Source organism: Candoia aspera, chromosome 10, assembly GCF_035149785.1.
Source record: "Candoia aspera isolate rCanAsp1 chromosome 10, rCanAsp1.hap2, whole genome shotgun sequence".
NCBI lineage: Eukaryota > Metazoa > Chordata > Lepidosauria > Squamata > Boidae > Candoia > Candoia aspera.
Window position 1 is genome coordinate 21,592,445 of NC_086162.1, and position 18,433 is coordinate 21,610,877.

Here is an 18,433-nt window from a genome sequence, read left to right on the forward strand (position 1 = left end):
GCATAAAATCTATCCAAATTTGCTTCATAACTAATTAGAAACCTAGATATATTTTCCATAAACTGGTTGAATCTGCACACTGAGCTAAGCCATCATGTGGCTTGTTTGTATTTTAGTGTGTAAAGTAAACACGGCCAATTCTAGGCTCCTTAGTAAAATTTTAAAAAATGCTTAGCATAACATGCAAATTCAGTTGATCTCTACAGATAAATCTCTACCTTCTGGTTCAACCCAATGTTATTTGCACCTGATCCCTCTAAAGCAGCCTTTCTCAAGCTTTTTACCCTGGGGGAACCCTTGAAATAATTTTCAAATGTCAAGGAACCCTACATAAAAATTATTATATCTACAGCTCACAGTACAGGTAGTCCTCATTTAGTGACCACAATTAGAACTGGCAACTCAGTTGTTAACCAAAGTGGTCGCTAAGTGAAACCATGACTGTGCTTATGATCTTCCTTCAGCTTTTGTTTGCTTTGTAGACCTGCAAAGGTTGTAAATGTGAGGATTGATCACAAAGTTACTTTTTCATCACTGTCATAACTGTAAACAGTCACTAAACAAGGCAGTCACTAAATGAGAACTACCTGTATGTTATCATGATCAGTAAGGTGTAAATATAATAATCCAATACTAATTATCAACGCTCTTCTGGGTAAAGAGTGGCTTTTTTTTTCAGTGGATCTGATTATTTTGGCCAACTTACTAGCTTACTCTTTTTGTTAGTTCCTCCCTCCCCCACAAAGGTTATCAACTCTAATGGAGGGCAATAGGATAGGCAGAGCAAATGTCAGTTTTTCCTTTCTTAAATTTCCTACTTGATTTTTTTTTCACCTTATCCAAGTAGGCCTAAAAGTCTTATCACAAAATTCTATTCTACAAGATGCTAATGAGGAATAGGATGTGCAAAAGTCCTCTTTTTTCCTATTTAAAACTAAGTGGAAGTTTCACTTCTAACCTACACAATCCATTTTGCAACATTTACAGCAACAGCAGAGCAGCAGGCTAGCAGCTGAGTCACAGTGTGTAAACATTCCCAACACTGCAAGTTTTACAACATCGCAAGGTGTGTGAAGTTCAAAACACAAAGGTTTTTTTCAACCACGCTACCCTGCAGAATCCCGGTGCAACTCTCAGAACCCCAGTTGAGAAAGGCAGTTCTCAAATATTTAGCATCTGTCTGGAGTGCAAATTGTTTTTGGCCTCAGGGGCCACACATCCTCTTCCTGCCCTGCCTGGGGACCATTGGGAGACTTGGCTGGTGATGACACTGGAATGGATCAAATGGGACATTCTAGATCTGTTCTTCTTTATTGGAGGGACAGTTGAAGCAGCAACCTGGTTCCTGAAGCCTTACAAAAGCTTTAGGCAACTATTTTGCCTCTTAACAACCCCCCTCAGGGGGAAAACATAGCCCCATTTTTGGCAGGGGTAGTTTTGAGCCTTGAAAGGATGCTATTTTATCCTTTAACCCCCAACTCAAAAAAACAAAAAATGTCCAGCTCTGCCAGTCTGAGACCTTTGGGAGCTGCAAATGAGGTTCAGAAGGGCATAGATGGGCCACAAGCTACAGAATTTCCACTCCGGCAATACAAGGATTGTCCAAACTTCTCTTCCAGACAGATTCTGTTATCCTGGATATTTCTCTTCACTTCCCACCCATTTTGTCCCAGCTGCACTCAGGAGTCCCTGTCTGTTTCTCAAAGCTTTTCTGAGGTGCCACCTTCACAACAACACACACGGTCCAGGGTCTTCTCTTCCTGAGTTTTGACTAATCTCAGAGTGCAGTTTCTGGATCTCATCCTGAAGATTCCGGACTTCCTGCTGACGCTGTTGTTCATGAAGCCTTGTCATCTCCTAAAAGGCAGAACAAATGTCAGTGGCTGGCTTCACACATCACAATAAACCATGGGGCTTTTTAACCATCACCAACCAAACAAGCCACAATGATTTAAAAAGCAAAACCAAGCAAGGCAGTTCATTGCTCAGCATCCAATAGGAGCCCGTTCAGAGTCCATGGGTTGTACCGCCGTAAGCAGGAGGAGATCAAACGCCCACAACTGCTTTCACACCACAAAACCACAGAAAAGAACAAAGTAACGGGATTGTAGCTAATTCAGCTTAGCACATTAGGTGAATGGAGCTATCAGGTCTAACTGACCTAGTTACATGTCCTATGTCAAGCCAGCCATTCAAACTCATAGGAGAGGAAACTGAATTGCAAAAGAATCCAATCAAGTATTTGGCTGGCCCCAGAATGCTTGAAAACTTGCAAGAAACAAGTTATTTCTTTCCTGCCTAGAAAAAGAAAATAACCTAAAACTTCCCAGAATCCAGAAGTTTTCCACCAACATCAGCTGTGTGCATCAACATGCACTGCTTTCTTAAATTGACCTGGATTTTGACGGCTTGTTCTCTAGGCTTCTGAGAAGTATGAATGGGAACCATGCTTTTGGAATCAGCTGAATGGAGAAACCTGGTTTCCTGTGCACTTTTGAAGGCACGTCTCCTAATGTATGCATTTCGTTGATCTCTTGCAGGCAGTTTTCTCTCATTTTTAATGGGCTTAATAAAGGAAATGCACTGCAGCACTGGGGGAAGTGCAAAATTAAAAGGCGTAAAGTGTGTATTAAGATGAGAATCAGCTGAAAATTCTCCTTGTATTTCTGTGTGTCACTGAAGCAACTGATAAAGGTAAGTGGAGTCCTTGGTGCTCTCTGAGCTTGGTTGTTGGCTTGCAGATGTTTCAAGACCTGACTAGGTAACATCATCAGTGCGAGGGAGTGATGGGTTCATTCCCTGTTTATTTATATACAGTAGCTTGCCCCTGCCAGTGTTTGTGGGGGGGTGGTTTTCTCCTTGGTGGTTCCTTGATTAGGATATTGTTTTCTGCTTGATTGTCTGGTGTTAATCCCTGTTTATCTGGGTATTGGCTGCTGGAGAGGATGTATTCTGGCTTGTTTCATTCTTAGCTTTTTTATTGTCCCTTTTGAATGGTGTGTAAATGGCGTGTAAAAGTAAAGTCTGTGTACTGGTGTGTCAAACAGACAGGAACAATGGTGAAGACCATTACCTGGATCTTCTGGTTCAGGAGCGCCTCATACTGAGTCGTGGTCTTCCTCCTCTCTGCCTCCATTTTGTCCAACAGCTGCTTTTTGTGCTCCTTAAAACTCCGTTCGTTTTCCCTGGCCGTCTGCTCTATCTGTTGCTGAATTTCTCTCTGCAGCTGAATTGCCCGCATAGAGGCCTCAGCCTCAGCTTCCTTGGCTGAAGACAAAAATAATAAATCAGAAATTCTTCCAGTATATTGAGGGTGTCAACACAGAAGGAGTCACCCCAGTGCCTCCAGCCAGGGACTGCCATTCAGAAGCAATCTCATATTTGCTGTGGCGGCAGACATGAGCCGTGGCAACCACTGTGCCTGCTGTCTTCCCTGGGGAAGAATCAAGGGTCCTCCCTGGAAGGATCACCTGCAATCGCCTTTGCCTGCTCTGTGAGAGTCTGATCAGCATGCAAAATGGATTGTCCTTCTAGCTCCTTAGATGTCAACAAGTCTTGCAGGGCCAACTGAGCCTAGAAAGAATATAAAAGAAAACGACAGCTTTTGCTTTTTACTGGGTCCCCCCCCCCCATCCTTTGAAAAAGAAGGGCTCTGTGACTGCATTCATAGAACATTAAATCATAAATTATGGCTTACAGGGGTGTCTGCAGGAAGGGGGATCAAAAAATAGATAGAGGCCACAACCGTGAGATCAAAGCCCTGCCCCTTTTTCATTCACGGATGTGCGTAAAAAAGGGGTGGGGTTTCAATCCCATGGTTGTGGGCATCATCTTGACTTTTTTTACCCTCCCCTTCCTGCAGACAGCCCTGGTGGTTTGCAAATTACGATAGCAGGTTTGCAAAACACAGTTATGACCCAACCAAATAAATCACACAACAGCTTAGCAAGTGCCTGTTCCCAGTCACCCACCCTGGTACACAATTTGATCAAAATATCCAGGTTCTCAGCCCACATACCATTGGTCCTTTCTTAGGTACCGTGTGATACCTCTCCACTAATTCCTGCTGGTCATCCAGGAAGTGTTGGTAGCCACCGGGCACTAAGTAGCTCCCACTGTTGATCTTCATTTCCAGCTCCTGGAACAATTCCTGGAGCACAGCCTGACAACGGCTCATAGACTCCTGCTGGTTCTGAAGGCAGAGATCTTCAAGTTTGGATTGCAGCTGGTTCTAAGAGGCAGAAAGCACAACAAAAGATCTCACAGACCCTCCATAAAGTGGACACAGCCCTTTGAACAGCACGATCTCAAAGACTGGGTACTTGCTGTATTCTGCTCACCAGAAGGGGCGAATAATCAGAATGTTACCAAGGGCAGCTTCTGGGTGTGGAACATCTTCCCAAAGGAAGCTGCCATCCATCATAACCCAAAAGATTCTTCCCAAATGCGATGCACATAAAAAACAGGCAGAGCTTCAATTGCACCATTGTGGCTGCCGTTGTGAGGTTTTTTTTAACCATACCCTGCAGACACCCCTGTCTGATTGAGATCAGCTTTTCTATGTCTTTTAGCTGGGCAGGTATTTCTGTCCTAGACATTCTATGCGTGTTCCTTATTTCAAGTTACTGACCTTCTGTTACTTGAATGCATCTTTTTAACAACCCAGGACAGATTAATTTTATTGTATGTTTCTTTAAGGAGAGGATCCTTTTAGACAGTATAGAAATATTAGACAAGGGATGTAATCTGGTACCTGCAATTGCTTCTGGTACTCTTGATCCTTGTCGTGGAAGGAACGAGCTAAGAACTCCTGAATGGCTGCACTCTCACAGTAGGCATGCATGGAAAACAATTCATTAAGATCTTCTGTGGGCAGATCTACAAAAAGCATGTTCTCGTAGCATCTGAGGGCGTCATTCACAGCAGCCGAGTTCTCTATCTGAGCCAACGCCAGCACCGCGTTCTCAATGCAAGGGATGGCCCCACTCCGAATGGCATCCACATAGGTCACTGCCAGGCTCCCCAACACTGCAAAATTCATCTTTATGTACTGTATCAAGTTGCATTTTCATCCCACCTTCTTCCCACCAGCCTCCTCTAACCCAGCATCTTCCAGATGGGTGGCTGAGAATAGAATGATCTGGTGGAAGCTATGGTCCCCCAGATCCAGAGGTTAAATCTGCTCTAAAGGCTCGACACAAGTTAAGAGTCATTCCACAAAAAAGTAGAAGCCAAAGAGCTTGTTTCAACTGTTTTATGAAGAGTTACACTGAGTCATCACGGGTCTGAAATGTTATCACCCACTTCTCTCCTTGCTCAGCTCCCCTTCCTGGGATTCTCCTGCTATGGCATTCTTTGCTGCTTCTACTTACGTGTCCCAGTGACCACGTATCCTCCCTGGATAGTTTTGGGCTGGGCCTCTTGATAGATGTAGCGGCAAAAGTGGTGTGCTTGCTCCAGGAACTCGGGTTTCAGCTTCGACTCATCCAGAGTCTCAAGGTGCAGCAGATCTCGTCGGGAGGCTGGGCGGTCAAACACGAAGCACTTACGGCGAGGGAAATACTGCCGTATGTACTCCTGAATCTTGGCCTGATTCTCTGGAATATCTAGAACAAAATCCATGGACGCAAAAATACAAATAATCAATCAATCAGGAGGCTTTAGTGGCTGTTCTACGACCCAACAGCCCACACCAACAGTGCCTTGGGAGAGAAGAGGAAGCATAAAATCATTGTGGGAAATTTCTTCTCTCCAACCCTCGTTCCACACCATGGATGAAAACTCGCAATTTGGCAAAGGCCGAGCTTGGTTTCCAAGAATAGGTTGTCTGGGTCTCTGGCAACAATTACATCACCAGTCTTTATAAGCAAAACAGCTGGGAGGAGGAGATGGAGGGGATCCACCTCTTTAGGCTGGGAAGCTAAGCAGGTTTGGGCCTGGTTCATGTTTGGATGGGAGATGCCAGAAAGTATTAGGGCTGTAGGCTGGACTGGGAAGTCGAAAAACATTCTGGAAGAAGGCAATGGCAAATGACCTCCCGAATGATGACAAGAAAACTACAAGGGTACGTAGTCACCAGGAATCCAACTCAGCTCAGAGGGATCTTTGCTTTATTTTTCCCCACCCCCAATCATCTTGGGGACAAAACCTAAGCAGCAAAGTGGCTGAGACCTCCCACGTTAGATCCCACCAGATCCTGCCTCACCGTTCTGTCTTTCCAAGGCTAATTCCAGGTACTCATCTTCAGAGATCGAGCGCCCATCCGCCAACTTCAGCTGCAACCAAAAATCACGCACCACCCAAATGAAGGCAGGGAAAAAAAAGGTGAAGTCATCGGGGGGACCATCGTTCCTTTCCCCATCTTGCTGGGGAGAGGACTTCACCTTGATATGCTTAGTGAGTTCAGCCACATAGCTGGGCATCAAGCTAAGAAACAGGACATGTTTTCTCCATCTGGGACAATCGCTTCTCAATCTCAGAGTCAGGCGGCCCTCTAAAACTCAAATGTCCGAGGCCCATGACATTGGTCCTGCAAACTGCCCACAGGAATCACCTCTTGGCTGACAACCGCCCGGTGATTTTCACCCCGTGACTGCTGCTGTCTGTGTAGGCGCATGTGGGTGCAGGCATATCTGAGCATGAGACTTCTGTAAAATGGCGGGCGCTTCAGTCATGGGATTGCAACTGCCACTGTGACTTTTCTGAACCACTCCTGCTGATGCCTCTGGCGCATATGCTTGCAGGCATGCATGTAGGCCATTACAGCTCACCACCTCCCCCTGAGAACTGGCTCAGGATCTGATGGTCCCCAACGCATTGCCCTCTTGCTCCAAACTGACTTGAACAATCCCTCATTTCATGTTTTGGGAAACCTCCTTGAAAAGAACTCCTTCTGGAGAATCAGAGGGCTTATCTAAAGCAGTGTTTCTCAATCCCAGCAACTTCAGGATGGGTGGACTTCACCTCCCAGAGTTTCCCACCCAGAGGGCATCTTGGGAGTTGAAGTCCACCCATCTTGAAGTTGCTGAGATTGAGCAACACTGATCCAAAGGTCTAGAATCCACAGTGGTCACACCTGCTCAGAAGCTGATGGGAGGTATCAGCATTTGGATGCCTTCCAGTTTCAGTAGCATGCAATCCTCCCCCGCCTCCCCCCCCATCCTCTCAGAAAGCCTCCTGTTAAAAAGATACTGCAGTTGTTCCAAATCGTAGTGGTTAATGGTTCCCATGCTGTTGAAAATGAAAGTGCTACTCAGCAGGATGGAGAGTACAAAGATCCATGCGTCGTTCTTTGTATTGCTCTGCAAAGACATGGATAGGCATCAAAGTCTGATGGAGGAAGACATCCTGGGCAGCCTCATCCTTGGGTGTACAAGACTTGGGAAGGATTCTCTGGCAGGCAAGGTCTCTGGGCTGTCTCTTCCTGATCACCATCATCCTACTTCCAACTCACCTTCTCAACATCACCTAGACCTTCCGTATCCAAGAGCACCAGGGTATGGTCAGGCTTTAAGGGATGTGGAAGACACCACATCCAGATACCTTTGGTGTGGGATTGTACTGTGGCACCTAGTGAGAAACCTAGAGGTTGCAAAACAAACAAGAAAAAGGGGATTAGTTATCTAGGATTCGTCTTTGTCATTCTTTTTCTCTGTCTTGCGCAAACCTTCCTTTTGATGACCACGTTCTCACCATCAAAAGTCATTCTATCAAATTTCAGATTCTCTGGTGTAACAACCCAGTGCAGCATGTATGTGCAAAGGGCACAGAAGCAAAAGAAGGCTTCTATATGCCTCTTTGAAGGAAGAGATGTACAGATTTCAGATTTACTTTACTGGTAATGAGGGTGCCCTGCCTGCAAGACCATCCAATTTCAGCTTTTCTAGTGTAGCAGCAACTTAACTATTCAAGCACAAGAACAAACGGGGTAAAACCTGGGAAATCATAGGCAAACCCTGTGTCTCCATGCACACATCATACTAATAGTAGTGCATTTTTGTAGCTCAGGGTTGAACTGTTGGATTCTTGGTGTTCTCTGAGCTTGGTTGTCTTCCTACAGAGTTTCAGTACCAACCTCAGTAACATCATGAGTCCATGAGAGGATGAAGTTTGTTGGCTGTTTATATATAGTAGCTTGCCCTGCCAGTCTTGATTGGGTTGTGGTTTCTTCACCGACGGTCCTTAATTGGAGTACTGTTTCTTCCCTGATGGTTTATCTAGTGCTGCTTATCTGAGGGTTGGTTGCTGGGGAGGATGTGCTCTGGATTGTTTTACTTCCTTCCTTGACCTTTGATTACATCTTTTAAATGGTACTAAGTCACAGCTGCAATCCATGGTTGTAAACCATGATTTGGTTGATTCACTGAGCCTTTCATTCATCACACCACATTATCCCTAGGTGGGGTGTTGTAGAGTGTAGGGAAGATGATCTTGATGGAGAAAGGTGAGATCCATCACCAAAGCAACAAAGGGAAAAATGTATCTTAGGACCAAAACAAGCAGAAAATATGCAGCTCAGAAAGACACCTCCCTAATTCACATGAGTATAAGAAGGGGAGGAGACTTGCAAGACTGTTGTCAGCCCACCAGATAGACCAGACCAGGATTCAACTCCACAGGAAGGCTAGGACTATTTTTATTGAGAGGGGCTACAATAACAGAATCTTGCAAGTCTGGTTGTGCTATACCTCCTCCCCTTCTTATACTCACGTGTATTAGGGAGGTGTCTGTCTGAGCCTCTTCAGCATATTTTCTGTTTGTTTTAGACTTACGTTTTTCCCCTCTTTGCCTTGCTAACAGATCTTGCCTATCTCCATCAAAGTCATCTTCCTTACCCTCTATAGGTATAGGAACCCAATCAGTGATAAGACAGATCGGGGGGTCTTCAGCTTTAATCACCCATCACGGCCACCATCCTGACTTTTTTGACTGTGGATATCCCTGGGGCAGATGTGCCTTCTTGCATTCTCACCTCCTTTCACCTTTCCTGCCAGCCTGTTCATGAGATAAGATTTGCCAGTGCGGTACAGCCCCACAATGGCCACCACCATCACAGGCTGCCCAATGCTTTGCAGAAGTTGTAAGGCATCCAGATTGATTTGCAGCTGCTCATTGGGCTTGTTCTCTATCAGGCACATTGGCCCTTTCATGATACTTGCTGGATCCCAGGATGGTAGCACTTGAAATGGAGATGCTTCTCTGGACTGAAAGCCAAGAATAAAACAGGTTGGAGGGCACACTTAAAGTTTTGGCACTGAGACACTGTTGCTGAAAATTGGGATGAGTTTGCCGCACTACAGGTTTCTTGGAGATGAAAGTGTCTGCACGTTTGCTACAATCGTAGTGTATGAAGAAATGTAGACATGGAAAGGGAGAAACTGGGTGAATGGATCAACTATGGATTAACTCCAAAGGTGCAACTGACTGGATGGGGCAATGGAGGTAGCTACACATGATTTATGGGAAAGGTCTCCCAGACATTATAGTCTCATCTCTGCAGGACAGAGTCAGCACCAGGAGAGTCCAGGGAGGGGGCCAAAGAAAGTCAAGATGGGTGTTTCAATCCATCAGTCATGGCCACCGTTCTGACTTTTTTGACACCGCCTCTGCAGATGGCCTGGTCTGCACTATGCAATTCCTGCTCCTGCAGATACCCAAGCCTGCCTTTGTGTGCTCAACATCTGGTAGATTCCTCCACTGTTGGCCTCCTCCTGTCACCTACCTTGTGTTCCCCCTCAAAGGGCTCATCTTCTTCTGGGGCTTCCAAGGCAAAATTCTTCATGGCGTCTGTAAGGCTCTCACAGGCATTCTGCAAGGAGGAGCAGGTGGAAAAGCATTGATTAGGTTTCCCACTTCACATTCCCCCATTTATTTTAGCCATCTGATTTACTGCACTCAAATCCGGCCAGTTCAACCACTGCACTAGTCTTCCCAGATGTCTCCCCAGATGTGTTCAAATTACATCTCTCAGAAGAAGATATGTTCAGCACCAGGCATGTCCATGGGGGGTGGGGTTAAAAAAGTAAAAATGGAGGCTGTGGCTCCACCTTCGAAGCCCCACCCCTTTTGGATGGGGCAGGCCTTCAGTCATGAAGTTACAGTCTCCATCTTGACATTTTTGAATCCCTCTGAGAAGGCTGCTGCTGAACATCTTCTTCTGCAGAAAAATGGCATATGTCCTCTAGAGTTGGGCTGGGCTGCTGGATGCAGGGTCTCAAAAGCTCCATAGTTCAGAGCCACACTTAGCTAACTCACTCACTAAAATAGCAGAGATCATATCCTGCCCTCTGCTCTTCTTTCTGAGAAAATAAGATCTGCAGCAGCATTCTATCCTGAGTGCAACTCCTGCTCCCCTGACATTGATGGTGCTGAGAAAAAGCCTTTCCTTTCTGAATCTCCCTACCTGCCGTTATACCATCCAACCCACTGAGGGTGAAGTGGTGAGAGTCCAGCCTTCAGCTCACATTCTGTCCTCCGTGCCGGCTAGTCAAGTGTGTAAGAGTTGAGCAATGCAGTTGGCACCAATTTGGGGGATTCAGGATGGTTTTAAGAGGACTACACTGGGGCTGTCCCCTTCATCCTTGTTTTCCTCTAATCCAGTGTTTCTCATCCTCAGCAACTTTAAGATGTGTGAACTTCAACTCCCAGGATTCCCCAGCCAGCCACACATCCTGAAGTTGCTGTGGTTGAGAAACACTGCTCTAATCTATTGTGGGACTGTTCTGATAATGCTGCTCTTTCAGCCTGTCATCAGCTCTGGAAGAGTTGTCTAAGAGGCGGGAGAACCGTGGCCTGCTGCAAAGTGAGCAAGGGTGCAAATTTAGCTCCAGTCTTACCCACTGGATTACTCCTTGGAGAGTTTCCGAGATCTGGCTGAGAAGGATAGGCTTATCCTTTGATAAGGCATCCACAAACAGGTCCAGCTTATGAGACAAAACTGAAAGGCAAAGAACTTCAAATAATCATGGATGTACCACCAGCTCCATCTGCGCTGTTGCATAACAACCGCTTTATCTTTGCACTACAACTACTGCAGATTTAGATTTACAGCATACCCTTTCTCCTGGAACTCAGCTGAGTGGCTTGCAGGAAACTATCTATTTTCAACCCACCACAACTCTGTGAGGTAGGCTGAGCTGAGGGAGATTGGCCCAAAGTCAGCCAATGAATTTCCATGGCTGAAGGTAGACTTGAACTTAGGTCTCCGCAGTGCAAATCCAACCCAGCTTCCCCACTGCACTATGCTGCTTCTCAGGTGAACTTAGCCCATTATGGCTTGCTAAGCAAAGCATGGCTTGTCACAATGTGCAAACCCAACCGGAAACCTCATGCAGCTTTCTTCCCCCAAATCTGGGCCAGGATCCCTTCCTCCTCCTCCCTCATCACCACTTCTTCTGGGCAGACGCAGGAGAAGAGTCTTAAGGGAATCTCACCTTTACCACTGACATTTATCTTCGGCTCTTTGCTCAGGATATAGTCATTAAATGCTCGAAACTGCTTCTGGAACACGGGATGCAGTGAGTCTGGTGGGAAGAGCCCCCAATCCTCTTCATTCACCTGAGGACAGCGAAAGCAGAATGCCTTCCGAGAGGGGAAGAGCTTCTGTATGCAGTCAATCGGCGTCTCTGCCTTCAAAGCTAAGGAAACATGGAAACAGAATTCCAGGTTACCCCTTCCATAAAAATAATTAAGGACTTGGACAGAGATGTTCATTTGCTACACAGAGGTATCTACCGGGGGTGGTTGAAAAGTCAAGATGGTGTCTGCAACTGTGGGATCAAAGTCCCACCCCTTTTTTTACGTGCGTCACAGACACCATCTTGACTTCTTTGCCCCCTTCCATTTCCACACCTTGTTCACATTCTACACCCACAGCTTTTTGCAACTGAGCCTTTAACTGTAGTCAAGTTTTACTGTTTTCTGGTTCTATCTGCCAATGTGCTTAGGTTTAGGACCTCCTCTTTTTGCCTTGTAGCAACAATTTTGATTAATTTTACAATTTGCTACTTCCCTGCTGCATTACCCCATTGCTTTTTTTCTCACTCTGGTTACGGTAGATTTCTATCTAGATTTAGATTACAACACAATGGTTGGTTTTGCTCTTTCTATACCACCTAGAGTTACTGTTGTGAGATGGGTGGTCATATAAATCATTTAAATAAATAAAATAGATCAATAAAGGTAAATAGTAACATCTGAAGAATTCTAGGAATTATAATTCTTTATGGAAGGAATTGTCATGAGTGCCGTTGAGCTGAAGTCATCAGCGCAATGGCACACATGACAATAGCAAGGAAACAGGGGAAGGGGCTCAAGATAAGTAGCCATCAACCCATAACGACTAACGGTCAAGAAACAATAGCTAAACGGATCACGGAACACACCCAAGCCATCAGCGCTAATACAACGGAGATCGCCCAGCTGAAAGCAATCACCGGAGGAATAGAGAAACCGATGATGGGCGATCCCGGAACGCCAGCGGGGCCTCGCAACCCCTCACCCACCGGCAGGGCAACGTATTGGACAAAGGGGGGTGACGTGACCGCGAGTGAGGGGGCGCTGACCGGCGCGGGGTATTTAAACCCCGCACCGGCGCGCTCCTGTCACTCTCAGCTTTTTTCCCGATGCTGTACCTACGCTATGAATAAACCAGAGCCTGTTCCACCGAGTCAGTGTTTGAGCATTATTCAGGGGTAGGCAGCGCATGACAGGAATCTCCAAACCAGAATCCACTGTTCCCTTATTTTTATTTGCCTGTTTCCTGTCCCTACCCCACAATTAGTTTCCTCTTGACAGATTGCAGGTGGTGTGAACTCCTTGTGTCATGGGCCTTCCGTCTCGTAAAAGTTCATTACTCATAAATGCTGCTGCTCATAAGCAACGCTTTCACCTGACAACTTCCTGTCTTTAATGCATAGAGGAGATTTTTTCATTGCAAGAAATTTCTTTCATTTGGCCAACCGAATGTCATGACTGCTCTGGCCCCTTTCACATACAACCCTTCCTTCTGACAAAATCAATTATATTTGTCCTATATGCGTAGGTTATCCTTTCATACTGCATAGCCCAGCCCCTGTTGTTAGGCCAAAAAGCAAGGTGTAAATACATCTGAAACCACTAAGTTGTGGTTTGTACCTGCAAGGGAAAAAAGGAAGCTATCCATGCTGTTGTTTGTGAGTTGGAACATATCGTCCCAAACTGAGTCAGAAGACACATTGCAAAGGCACCAAACAAACTCAGGAAGGACGCCAGGGAGCAAGCTGCTGTTCTCCAAAGGATCATCCTCAGAGACGAGGATTTTATCTGCCAGCTGTGTCACATAGCTACACAGGTTGTGAGCAAAGGAAATGAAGCAGAAAACATGTCTGCCTGAATAACATGCTTTAAAAAAAAAAGTTTACAAAGCCCAGCATCCTAACTTTCAGCCAAACTGCTTTCAGGCTAAGAGGTTCATCAGTGGTAAGGCCCATTGAGTTCAGTGGAAATCAGGCCCAAGGAGGCAAGACTAAAGTTGCAGCCGAGCTATGCCATCATGGTCTTGAACGGTGAATTGCTCTGAACCATGAATGCTGCAGTGTGAGGACTCACTGCAGGCTACAAAGGGGTGCTGATTTTTGTATGCACCCCAGGATTCGAATATTTCTGGGATACCGTGAACTAGCACAGCAGGCAGAATGGAGCTAGACGCTTTCTCTGTGCTCAGCCCGTTTCCTATCTGTAGAATATCTAAAGAAGAAAAATACAAAAAGGGAGTTCAGAGGTGAAATCTATCACCAGCTATTACACCGTTTCATTCCATTCCTGCCTGTCTATTCTGGGTTTCCAATTCTTCCTTTCCTGTCTAGCCACTTTTGCTTCGGATCCCAAATTCTGAACACAAAGTCTTGTTTGAGTCAAATTTAGCTCCTGGGAGCTCTGGGGCACCCCAAAATATTTCTACAGAGATTTGTTTAGGTCCTGGCCGTAGATTTGAATCTGCCACTCTGCACTCCCACCCTTGGGGGTAAGCAGACAGCTGAACCAGGAAGGATACGAAAGTTTTTCCAACTCTTTCTGGGGATCTTCATCACATTTGGTGTTATATATCAGGAGGTCGCAGAGCAAGGCATTTAAGCAGAAGAAGTTGGAAAAAAGGTTATCATCACCCTGCAAGCACAAAAGAAGAAAAAAGTCAAGGGGACAAAGGACTTGCTACTGTGCTCTTGAAGTCCCTCACTAAATTGTGTCTAACACATCTTGATCTGTCCCATTCAGAGATTTTCCAGTTGGATTTTACTCCATCTAAGACCTGAGGGTTTTTTATCCATAGAGTTTATAGTTCAGTTTCATGGGATATTTAACAACAAATCCTGTTTCAACTCAGTCTACTGCAGCTTATAATTCCATGTGATGATTCATGCTGGGTTTGTTTATTTATTTATTAAATTTGTCACCGCCCATCTCCTCCCACCAGACCATGGCCCTTGATATTTTGCCTTGCTTATAGCTCAGTAGTAACTTTTAGTCATTCAAAGTGATATACTGTATTCAGTCATTCATAATGATATACCAGAAAACTAAAACCTCTTTGACATTTTTTAGATCCCTTATTCACATGGGCTTTATTCTTTTATTCTCTGTATCTGTTTTCTATTTGTGTTTGTCAATCTACTTTCTCTAAAAAGTTAATTTTTTTTTTAAAAAGAGAAACAATTCCAACTCATCTGTCAAGCTCTGGATCTGCAGATTTCTGCACATGGAGCAGCAGGGGAGAGCATCTCAGTGCAATGCAGCCAGGAGAAAATATGCCCCCCTCCAAGTGTTAGGAAGGGCTGGTCTTGAATGAAATGCTGCCTGGTTTGTATGGTATTTTGCATTTCATTTGATTTTTATTGTGTACATTTTTATTCCAGTTGTATCTCTTAGTGTGTTTTATGGTAGATTGCCCAGACAGCTTTGGCTATTAGGCAGTTTAAATTTGGAATGGCATGGCATGGCATGGCATGCCAGGCTAACTGCTACCTGTTTCTATTTCAGAAGCAAATATGATCCTACTTTGTCCATCTTCTCTGGAAAACCTTCTGTGTCCAGTAAAATGAGGTTTTTTTCTGGTTTTGTCGGATGAGCCAGCTGCTGGATCCATATTCCTGGCATGGGGCCAAAGCCTAGGGAGAAAGGGAGATGCTAGCCATGGAGGATGTGGGATCTCAGGCATCAGAGAAGAGTCCCAGAGCGGACTCTTGTCTACATTTATTGGTGACTGGAAACCCCTTATGGACTCTTTGCATAAAAATGAAAAAATTAACTTGTGATTTAAGGTTTTGATGATTAGACAGCATAGATTTTAGAGAGTTGTGATGTAACTTTAGAGAGAGAGGTTAAAATACAATTGCACTTATAACTGCTATGAAAAACATCAAAAGCTGCTACTTTATATCTTTGTATCTTTCTCTTTCTTTCTACTTTCTTCTACTTCTTCTACTTTTAGCTTTTTCTTTTATTTCTCTTTCCTTTTCTTTTTCTCTGTTCTATTTTAGTTTGTCTTACTTCTTCTTATTGCTGCTAAAACTTGTAATAAAAAATATTTTTAAAAAAGGGAAGAGTCCCAGAGCAACTCACCGTTCTCCTGCCCTGCCAGCTGGCCCAAGAGGAAAGATTTCCCCGTGCCCTTCGGTCCAAAGATACCCACCACACAGGGGGGGCCGGAGAGGCTTCCGAGCAGCTTCAAGGCGGCTGGGTTTACTTGCCATGACGAGTCCACCAGAGGTATGGGCTGTGGCATGGTGGCTTCCAGTCTCCAGAAAGTCAGAATCACCTAAGGCAGGGAAAACGGGTAGATTGATAATGGCCAGGCATTCTTCCCAGAATGACAGGTCTGTTTGTGTACAAATGCATGAAACAGACTTTAGTTTCAGTTCCAGAGCAGGGAGACAGAGAGGCTTATGCCATAATAAAGGGGTCAGTCTTTGAAGTACCAGGAAGTCTTTGTTATTTTTATTGCAAAAAAATAAATAAAAAAAACTAAGGAGGATTTGATGGTGATGGTGATGATGATGATGATAAGGAATTTAGAGCTGACCTTAGGGAAGGCATAAAAGAGCCATTAAGGAAGGACTTGGAAAAGAGATTACATAGTCTAGAATAGTGTTTCTCAGCTTCAGCAACTTTAAGGAGGGTGACTTCAACCCAGCATGCTGGCTGGGGAATCCTGGGAGTTGAAGTCACTCACCCGAAAGTTGCTGAAGTCGAGAAACACTGCCCTAGTCTTTGAACATGAGCCTAATCCTTGCTAGCGGCAGGTTTTATCCATTTTACTGCTAGCAAAGCCTGGTTGCCTACCGGCAGGGACCGTGCCTCTTACAAGCAAGATTCTGCTCGCCAAGAAGCCAGTTCCCCTGTTGCCAGCTTGACCCGCCAACCCAGCCCGTCCCTCTGCTCCTGGAAAGCCCGCGCCGCGGGTGCCTGAGCAGACGAACCACGGAAAAACTGTGGCTAAGCTCCCACGCGCGCTCGCTTAGCCCACGGAGCGAACCGAGTCGACAGGGCTCCTTATTCACCGAGCCACGGCTAAGGAAGCCGCCAGGGCTCGCTCTCCTGCCCCTTGGGCCGCTCTGCTCGGCGGCTGGCGGGGGAACCAAGCGCCCAAACCTGGTCCCGGCGCGACGATCCGGCGCGGAGACGCTTCCTTGCCCAGCGTGGAGGAGGTGCAGGACGGAAAGCGGGGAAACAGAGCCGGGCGCCGCTGCGTCTTCGCTGCGGGCTTTACGGACGGAATCTCGTTTCCGGCAACGGAGCTGACTTCGGACCCCGCATTCTCCTCAGAGAATCTGAGACTCTTCGCTTCGCCGCGCCCCCCTCCTCCGCTTCTCGGCGCTCCGGGGAAGAGGCGGCCGGCCCCGTCGCTGCCTCCGCCCGAGCCGCGCGAGGGACTTGCCCGCGATGCTGTCGAGCGAAGCGCGCAGAGCCGCCCCAGCCTCCCCTTTATGCGGTCCGGGGCTGGTCTTTTCCGGTGCGCATCACGCACAAGCGGAGAGCGTGCCAGCCGGGCCGCGCGTGGCCGCGGGGGAGGGGTGTCACGAAAGTGAAGATAGCGGCCACCACCATGCGATCCAAGTGGTGGCCGCCATCTTGACTTTTGTGACCGCCCCCGGGACACCCTTGCCTGGCTGCCTCAGTGGCTTTCCTGCAAACTGGCTATGATAAGACCCTTAGATGGGCACCTGCCTTTTCCTTCTCTCTGCCCACCTCTTCGCCTTCTGGGCATGCCTTTCAGGGTGTCAAAAACAGAGTTTATTATTTATTTATTTATTGGATTTCTATAGCCACCCATCTCAGCAAGTGGCTCTGGGCAGCTATAGAAATCGAATAAATATATAAATAAAACCGAATAAAGGAAGGAAGGAAACAAACTCGTTTTCTGACACCCTGAAAGGCATGCCCAGAAGACGAAGAGGTGGGCAAGGAGAAGGAAAAGGCAGGTGCCCACCTAAGGGTCTTATCATAGCCAGTTAGCCAGCATCGTGATGTCATTGGGCCGTCCCCAATGTGTGTCGTCCCTGTCATCCCTCGAGGACGTCAAACGGCTCTTCCCTGTATTGATTTAGACGGAGCATTTTCGTCCTGATTCCGACCCTGTGCAAAAGCAGCCTGAAGATGTCTAAAACCGGCTGGGGTTAGCTCTGCGTGGCCTTGCAGGGCACCTGTTGTGGATGTGAAGGGGGTGTCTTTGTGGCAGTGTTTCTCAACCTTGGCAACTTTAAGCTGTGTGGAGCTCAACTCCCAGAATTCCCCAGCCAGCACAGCTCCCCACCCCCCACCCCGCTGGTCCCTGCCCTGTATTTTCAGTCTCTTCACCTCCTCCAACTCCCGTTTTGGGCACCCGCTTCTTCCAGTCAGTGGAGAGGAGAGCAGATCTCCACTCGCTCATCTGGGTGTGAAGCAGGAGCGCGTTGGTGTTCATTTGCCGGTTGCGCTTTTGTTTTCGCGCTTCCTCGGAGCCATGGAATTCAGGTGACTTCCCAGAAATCGGTTAGTTTCCGTTCTGCCTCTGTAGCAGAATTAGTAATTGCTCAGCCCTGGCAGGGTCTGGTCCGGGAAGAGGCGTTTCCGCCCTGGTGACTTCTCAAGTTTCTTCATTTCACATTATTTTGACTTTGTAGGTGCCCAAATTGGGGGGTGGGGGTGGGGAGAAAAGCTAAAAGTGCAGTAAGAAAAAAAATAGCAAAAAAGAGAAAGATATAAAGAAATGGCTTCCGATCTTCTTCACAGCAGTTATAAGTACCAACCAGGAAGCTCTGCTCACTGTCAGTCATGCCTGTAGTTTGATTCTATTCCAGAACCAAGCGGCTGCTTTTCCCAACATTCCCAACCTAGACATGGCTTTTCCCACTAGCTTATCCCAACCTGGCCACAATTCAAATATGTCCTGGCAACATCTTTTTTCCTGCTATGTCCT

General features: G+C 46.4%; 1 protein-coding gene across 3 annotated transcripts; it reads right to left on the reverse strand.

Moving 5' to 3' along the window:
* Positions 1-1,379: 1,379 nt before the first annotated feature.
* On the reverse strand, positions 1,380-17,239 carry LOC134503037 (guanylate-binding protein 1-like). 3 transcript variants are annotated; one of them, XM_063311641.1, is made up of 18 exons: positions 17,224-17,239; positions 15,598-15,793; positions 15,034-15,143; positions 14,033-14,145; positions 13,135-13,322; positions 11,433-11,636; positions 10,836-10,936; positions 9,722-9,808; positions 8,972-9,203; positions 7,454-7,581; positions 7,192-7,301; positions 6,206-6,414; positions 5,373-5,606; positions 4,754-5,028; positions 4,019-4,231; positions 3,471-3,573; positions 3,074-3,267; positions 1,380-1,857 (listed from the first exon to the last, which is right to left on the reverse strand). In XM_063311641.1, exons 2-18 carry the CDS (start codon positions 15,758-15,760, stop codon positions 1,726-1,728), a joined length of 2,796 nt encoding a protein of 931 aa, XP_063167711.1. In that variant the 5' UTR covers positions 15,761-15,793; positions 17,224-17,239; the 3' UTR covers positions 1,380-1,725. The 3 variants fall into 3 exon arrangements, with proteins under 3 accessions (XP_063167711.1, XP_063167709.1, XP_063167712.1); XM_063311639.1 differs by lacking the exon at positions 17,224-17,239 and adding an exon at positions 16,627-16,746; XM_063311642.1 differs by lacking the exon at positions 17,224-17,239 and adding an exon at positions 16,455-16,539.
* Between the last annotated feature and the right edge of the window lie 1,194 nt (positions 17,240-18,433).